The sequence below is a fragment of the Leuciscus leuciscus genome, assembly GCF_965113295.1.
Source record: "Leuciscus leuciscus genome assembly, chromosome: 14".
In the NCBI taxonomy this organism is placed as follows: Eukaryota; Metazoa; Chordata; class Actinopteri; order Cypriniformes; family Leuciscidae; genus Leuciscus; species Leuciscus leuciscus.
The window spans coordinates 946,779-955,152 of NC_138738.1; the positions used below are offsets into that span (position 1 = coordinate 946,779).

The window sequence follows — 8,374 nt, forward strand, 5'->3', positions numbered from 1 at the left end:
TAAAGAGCAAAAGGACAGGTTCCACACGATAATATTCCACTGTAAACATCTAACGTTACATCGTTCCTGTGCGCGAGACGCGTTCATGCGAGGATATATTAATGCGCACGTTTAGAAAGTGCATTATTATTATTCCCCAATAATTGTCGGTGTTGTTTTTAAGCAGCTCGTGATATTGTCGGATGAAGGCGGGTCTTCACGAACTGATCCCAGATCAGCTGAGGCGTCACAGTCCGCACGCTCGGCTCATATTTAGCGTTATTCCCGTGCATGTCGAACGATGTTTCAGTGTCGGAGGAACGTTTCGGGAGCGTCTTTGTTCCTGCAGCGATTGAACTTCTCCGGAACGCTTCAACTTCACGCGAGCGGCTCCCGTGCGATGCGATGCTGGCGTGTTTACCGGGGATTAAACGCTAATGTTTTATTATTCCGTCCATGTTCACGTGAGATTCCGTTCGGAACGTCGTCGGGTTTAGTTGTTGCACGCGCGCGAATGGCGGCGTTTGTTTTGAACGCGACGCCGCGACGAGAATACAGCGACATCTTGAAATCACCCAATGAACTTGAATCGTTTTTATCGGGTCGTTCTTCTGCTGTCATGATGATGCAAACGAGACGATCGACCACGACGCCCGAGAAAACGCGAGATGAACGCGCCGCTGATATTCAAACGGTACGTCAGAGTTACGAAACCGACTGGTATAATGAATGTATTGTGCATTAATGTTTACAGGTGGATACGGCAGGTTATAGTGTGTATCTGGTGTGCAGAACGCTTGTGTTGTTTCTGTGCATACGCTCTTTCTTCCGTTCTGAGTGTTTAAACTAGTGAACGGTGTGTTTTGCAGTGTGTTTGTGTTTGTTCTTCTGTCACGTGGTTACACACTTGTCATCAGAGTTTATGCGCTTTGTTGTCGTTTTTACTTCCTCTGTCTTTATACAGAAACTCTTCCTCTAAGTTACTCTGTTTACTATGGTAACGTTACACTGATGCTAATGTCTGTATCTTCTGTAGCCTATAGCGCATTCCTCTGTTCGTGTAACATCAAAGAATACCATAGTATTATTCTGGCTTTCATGCTGTGTGTTTATCTGTCATAGATCTGCGTGTGTGTGTGTGTGTGTGTGTGTGTGTGTGTGTGTGTGTCATCGTGTGGCAGTAGTTCTGCTTAACCAGCTGATGTGTTCATCTTTCACTTTCACTGGAATGTCAAACTTGAAGGAAGATCATTCCTGAAGAAGTTGCTATTCATGTTTCTCTCTCTGTGTGTGTGTGTGTGTGAGAGAGAGAGAGAGAGAGAGAGAGAGAGAGAGAGTTTGTGTGTGACTAATGCAGTCTCCTTTTTCATCAAGTAAATATTGAGCTTGTTCATCATTCTCAAATTTGAACTTGGGAAACTCATTTCAAAGTCTCTCTCTCTCTCTCTCTGTGTCTCTGTCTCTCTCTCTCTCTCTCTCTCTCTCTCTCTCTCTCTCTCTCTCTCTCCATCTCTCCATCTCTCTGTGTGTGTGTGTGTGTGACAGTAGGTCTCACTTTCAGGCTGATCTCTCAGGCCTTGACTGTTATTTGTTCTCATTATTTGCTGGGGTCAGCGGTGCGTCTGGCGTGTGTCCACGGGTTTTGTTGGATTAGAGTGTGTGTTTGTAGAGACACACACACACACACACACACACACACACACACACACACACACACACACACACACACACACACACACACACACACACACACACACACACACACACACACACACACGTCATCTGTTCCCTCCCTCTGGCTTTAGCTTTATAAACTCTATTTTAAGCAATTCTAATGCAGCATTCATTACTAGAAGATAACAATCACACACATTCTGGATACCAAGACCGGGTTACACATGTATGTATGTATGTATGTATGTATGTGTGTGTGTGTGGGTAATATATGTATACACACACACACACATACATAAATATATACATATGTATATATACACACACTCACACATAGTGTGTGTTTACGTGTGTAACGTCTCACTCAGCTCCTCCAGATGAATGTGTGTAGATTATGATGTTGTGCGTCTGTTTCGTCGTCAAACAATCTTATCTTACACAACACACCATTGTGTCTGTTTGAATGTTGGCATGTTGCCCTCCACACACACACACACACACACACACACACACACACACACTCTCACGCACGGCTGCTGTCTCTATGGAAATGAAAAGCCTGTATTCTTCGTGAATGTTGGAGGTTGAATAAGGTCAGATTTTGGGCTCGACACACTCACTGGTGTCACATGCGCATGAACACACACTTTGATTGGCGTTTCCAGTGTGAACTCGTCCGTCTGCAGCTTTAGATCTCACACACATCTAATCTACGGGACGATTGGAGCTGAAATTAGATCTTACATTCCATCCGATGTTTATTTCTGAGTCCTCGCTCACGCCGTTCTCAGCAGAACTTCAGTCATTGGCTCCTGGAGCAGTCACTCGAGAGCTTCTGCCTTCTGATTGGCTGAGGACTGGTGTTAAGCCCCTCCCACCGAGGCCTTTTGGCAGCTTCCACATTAAATCTTTGAATCCATTAGTATTTCACTAAACTACAGTCACGGATATGTGTGTGTGAATTCATGAGCTTTATTTCTACAGCGCTTTATTTCTCATAACGATTGTTTCAGAGCCGCTTCACAGTTATGAACAGTTATGAACAGTTATGAACAGAATCAGTGATGCAAACTTCATCATATATGATATGAGACTAATCCAAATTCTGCAAAGACATTATTATTTTTGTGTTTTGTATTAGTATTTTTTGTTATTCTGTATCAATATTTTTTTTTTTTTTTTTTTTTTACATTTTGTATCATTATTTTTTAAATATTTTGTACCAGTATTAGTTTTTTTTTGTTTCAGTATTTTTTATTGTTTCTTTTTATCTGTATATTTTTAGTATTTTGTATCATTATATTCTTTTTTTGTATTGTATCAGTATTTTTGAGTATTTTGTATCAGTATTTGTCTGTTTTCCAGCGGTCAGATCTATTAAATCTCTTGTTGAACTCCTCCATCAGGGTCACATGACGTCAGAAGGTCAAGGGTCAGACGGGAAGCTCAGTCGGACACAGCAGCTCCGGAAGGTGTTTAAGGAATACGGTGCCGTCGGCGTCTCCTTCCACATCGGAATCTCCCTCATGTCTCTGGGAATATTCTACCTCTGCGTGTCCAGGTGAGCTTCAGGCCTTTATCCACTAGCTTTACTAAACTACAGTCACGGATATGTGTGTGTGTGTGTGTGAATGAGCTTTATTTCTACAGCGCTTTATTTCTAATAACGATTGTTTCAGAGCCGCTTCACAGTTATGAACACAAATAGAACAGAATCAATGATGCAAACTTCATCAAATATGATATGAGACTAATAAAAAGACATTATTATTTTTGTGTCAGTATTTTTAGTATTTAGTATTTTGTGTCTGTATTTTTTGGTATTAAATGAGACAAATTCAAATTCTGCTGTAAAGACATTATTCAGATTTTTTTTATGTAATAGTCTACAATTAGTAAAGTAAGTAAGAATCTGTACTAATGTGACAAACCTGTAAATCATCTACAGTTTGCTTTACAAAATGTTACTTGAAGAATTGTTTATTGCTATGATTCTTATTAATGTAATTATTTATTGCACTTTGGTGTCATTCTGCCATTTTATAAAGTAATAATCCACTTGTAGGTCGACAGTAATAGTTCTACAAGTATGTCCACCTTTATTCTCATACACCGTACAGTCACATACTGTAAAGCCATATATATATATCAACTGCTTGATTGTTTATATAGTCTCAAAATGTACCAGCTCTAATCTGATAAATGCAGCTATAAGCCATGAAGATATTATAAACATTATCATCATGATTTTCTGTAAATCTGCTTTCAAACAATGCGTTCTGTGAAAAACCCCCAATACCAATACATTTGACGACTTTATGTGATAGTAATATTGATATATTAAATGATTCTGCCAATGTTTGTCCAGATTTAACCTTGACCAGCTCTTTTATTACTAGATATGAATTATATTTATTTTGTATCAGTGTTTGTTTTGAGTATTTATATTAGTGTTTTATGAATAGATTGTTGTGTGTTTTGTATCAGTATTTTTGATTATTTGTTAGTATTTTGTATCAGTATTTCTTTAGTATTTTATAATCAGTACTTTTTTGTGTGTGTTTTGTATCAGTATTTTTGTATATATTGTATCTGTATTTTTTGGTATCTTTTTCAGAATAAAAAAAAAAATACTGATACAAAATTCTGAACAAGATACCAAAAAATACAGATACAATATATGCAAAAATACTGATACAAAACACAAAAAAAATACAGATACAAAACACTAAAAAAATACTGATACAGTGTTTTGTCTCAGTATTTTGTATCAATATTTTTTGAGTATATTTCTTTGTATTTTGTAACAGTATTTTTGTGTATTTTGCATCTGTATTTTTTGGTATCTTTTTCAGTGTTTTGTATGTTTTTTGGCATATTTTTCAGTATTTTTTTGTATTTATTATTTTTTTTGTATTTTGAATCAGTATTTTTGAGTATTGTGTATCAGTATTAGTTTTTTGTATGTGTATTTTGTATCAGTATTTTTTGGTGTTTTTTAGAATCAGTATTTTTTGTTATTCTGTATCAATACGTTTTTATTTTGTATCAGTATTTTTAGTATTTTCCACCAGTATTAGTATTTTGTATCAGTATTTTTTGTATTTTCCACCAGTATTAGTATTTTGTATCAGTATTTTGTATCAGTATTTCTTTTAGTATTTTCCACCAGTATTAGTATTTTGTATCAGTATTTTTTGTATTTTGTATCAGTATTTTTTGTATTTTCCACCAGTATTAGTATTTTGTATCAGTATTTTTTGTATTTTCCACCAGTATTAGTATTTTGTATCAGTATTTTTTGTATTTTCCACCAGTATTAGTATTTTGTATCAGTATTTTTTGTATTTTCCACCAGTATTAGTATTTTGTATCAGTATTTTTTGTATTTTCCACCAGTATTAGTATTTTGTATCAGTATTTTTTGTATTTTCCACCAGTATTAGTATTTTGTATCAGTATTTTTTGTATTTTGTATCAGTATTTCTTTTAGTATTTTCCACCAGTATTAGTATTTTGTATCAGTATTTTTTTGTATTTTCCACCAGTATTAGTATTTTGTATCAGTATTTTTTGGTGTATTTTTTTGTATTTTGTATTAGTATGTTATTGTTTGGTGTGTTTTTTTTGGTATTTTATATCAGTATTTTTTATTTTATTTTGTGTCAGTATTTTTGTGTATTTATTTGTATTTTATATCAGTTTTTGTGTGTGTAATTTGTGTCAGTATTTTTGTGTATTTTTGTTGTTGTAATTTTTGTATTGTGTCAGTATTTTTCATTATTTTGTGTCAGTACTTTTTTTGATATTTTGTCAATGTTTTTCATTTTGTATCGTTTTTTTTTGTATCAGTATTTTTTGTATTTTGCATCAATATTTTTTGTACCGATACTTTAAAAAAATATTTTGTATCGGTATTATTTTGTATTTTTCAGTATTTTGTGTCAGTTTTTTTTATTTATTTTTATTTGTATCAGTATTCTTTGGTTGTTGTTTTTTTGTATTTTGTATAAGTATTTTTTGTATTGTGTCAGTATTTTTCAGTATTTTGTGTCAGTATTTGGTATAAATTTTTGTTATTTTGTATCAATATTTTTCATTTTGTATCGCTATTTTGTATCAGTATTTTGTATCAATATTTTTTCTTTTTTTTCAATTTTCTATTTTGTATCGGTATTTTTTTCAATTTTGTATTAGTATTATTTATTTTAATTTTATTTTTATCAATATTTTTTCTTTTGTATCGTTTTTTTGTGGTATTTTGTATCAGGATTTTTTTTGGTATTTTTCAGTATTTTGTGTCAGGATTTTTTGTATTGTGTCAGTATTTTGTATAATTGTTTGGTATATTTTTTGCAATATTTTATATCAGTATGTTTTGGTATATTTCTTTTAGTGTTTTGTATTGTTGTTTTATTATTATTTTCTATCAATAGTTTTGGAGTATTTTGTATTAATATTTTGTTTTTTGTTTTTTTTATATATAATTTGTTTTTTTGTATTTTGTATCAGTATATTATGGTGTTTTTTATTATTTTTGTATCAATATTTTTTTATTTTGTATCATTTTTTTTGTATTTTCTATCAGTATTTTGTATCAGTATTTGTTTTAGTATTTTGGAGTATTTTGTATCAGTGTTTTTTTTTGTTTTGTATTTTGTATCAATATATTTTATTTTGTTTCAGTATTAGTATTTTGTATCAAGAATTTTTGGAGTATTTTTTTTGTATTTTGTATCCAGTGTTTTTTTGTGTGTTTTCTAGCATTTTGTATCAGTATTCTGTGGTGTTTTTATTATTATTTTGTATAAATATTTTTTATTTGTATCAGTATTTTGTATTAGTATTTTTGGTAGTATTTATATGTCACTATTTGTATTATTATTTTGTATCATTTTTTTGTTATGTCAGTATTTTTTATCATTATTTTTTTTAAATCAGGGTTTTGGGGTATTTTTTGAGTATTTTGCATCATTGTATTTTGTATTAGTGTATTTAGGTATTTTTGGGGGTATTTTGTATCAGTATTTTGTATCAGTGTATTTAGGTATTTTTTGAGTATTTTGTATCAGTGTATTTAGGTATTCTTTTAGTATTTTGTATCAGTATCAGTATTTTTTTTGAGCATTTTTGTATCTTTTTTTATAATTCATATTTGTTTTTGTAAATGTGCAAATTGGCCTGTAGATTCTTAACGTTTTTGTGTTGTTTTTTGTCTGAGTGTGAAAAGAATTGATATAAATTGAAAGATGTTTTCGGTAAATGCATTTATCCCACATAGACACATCCTCAAATCACTTTCTCAAAACTCTTCACACAGTGATCTAAGTATTGAATCCCGCTGTAAGAAAGTAATATATGCCTGACGTTGTGTGTGTGTGTGTGTGTGTTGTCAGCGGGCTGGACGTGGCGTCTCTGCTGTGTAAGCTGGGCTTCAGTGAGTCGGTGGTTCAGTCTAAGATGGCCGCCGGCACGAGCACGTTTGTTCTGGCGTACGCCGTACACAAGCTCTTCGCCCCGCTGCGCATCAGCGTCACACTGGTGTGTGTGCCGTTCATCGTGAGACACCTCAGGAAGACGGGACTCTTCAAACCCAGAACATCCGGCCCGTGAGCCTCAGATACACACTCAACCCTTCATAAGCTTCTCTAGATGCCTTCTCAGAGCATTTCACTGATACTGAACTCACTACAGTAACTGGGAGATCTAACACATAATGCATCCGTGCATTTATTCAGCGTACAGTACCTCTTGTGGACGGATGATGGTAACGTCAGGTTCTGCGACTCGAAACATGATGATCTTCCTCAGTAACGTGTGGAAACTGAGGAAGATCATGATGTTCTGCAGTGAATCCTGATGAACTCTGAGTGCCTCGTTTGTTCTTTCATGAATGTTCTTTAGTTTGAACCTTTGCAACCCTTAAATGAGGTCGAGATTATATCAACTGTGATTTTTGTAAGTGTAGAATTGAACCGTTGATGAAGGATTGGTTTGTCTTTTTGTAAGACAGTTGCATTTAATTTAATTCGCACTAAAGCTAACAATGGATTTTCAGGACATTTTTGTGTGACTGTTAATTATATTGAAAATCTGATTGTGTAATATTGCACAGACAATGTTATATTTGACTACATATAATTATAAAATAAAATATTTGCCCAATAATGACGAGCCAGATTGTGATTTTTACATAAATGCTTTTTGATCATATATGATTATTTGGCCTTTCATGATTATTTATGACTCTTCTGATCCTCATCATATTTGAACCATCAAAATTAAAATATGCTGCATAATGTACTGATTCTGATGTAATGTGATGTCGTCTCAGGCTGAGACTGTAGGTGGCGCTGCAGTCACATTAAAACAGGACAAAAATTGTGCAAAATGTTCAGCAAGATTTGAGGTGGGATGGAGATCATCACAAAGATATATGTTTGTTTTATTGTTATTTTTAAGCACTTTTATTTTTCACAAACTCACATAGCATTTTTTAGGTAATTATTATTAAAAATACAGATACAAAACACTAAAAAAATACTGATACAGTGTTTTGTCTCAGTATTTTGTATCAATATTTTTTGAGTATATTTCTTTGTATTTTGTAACAGTATTTTTGTGTATTTTGCATCTGTATTTTTTGGTATCTTTTTCAGTGTTTTGTATGTTTTTTGGCATATTTTTCAGTATTTTTTTGTATTTATTATTTTTTTTGTAT

General features: G+C 33.1%; 1 protein-coding gene across 1 annotated transcript in view; it reads left to right on the plus strand.

Annotated features, from left to right (window-relative positions):
• fam210b (family with sequence similarity 210 member B) overlaps positions 1-7,821 on the plus strand; it is a 7,886-nt gene extending 65 nt beyond the window's left edge. Inside the window, exons 1-3 of the mRNA XM_082190285.1 lie at positions 1-673; positions 3,060-3,214; positions 7,050-7,821. The exon at positions 1-673 is cut by the window's left edge and continues 65 nt beyond it. Coding sequence (XP_082046411.1) covers positions 281-673; positions 3,060-3,214; positions 7,050-7,266 — 765 coding nt within the window. The 5' untranslated portion in view covers positions 1-280 and the 3' untranslated portion in view covers positions 7,267-7,821. The remainder of the gene's footprint in view (positions 674-3,059; positions 3,215-7,049) is intronic.
• The last annotated feature ends 553 nt before the right edge of the window (positions 7,822-8,374 follow it).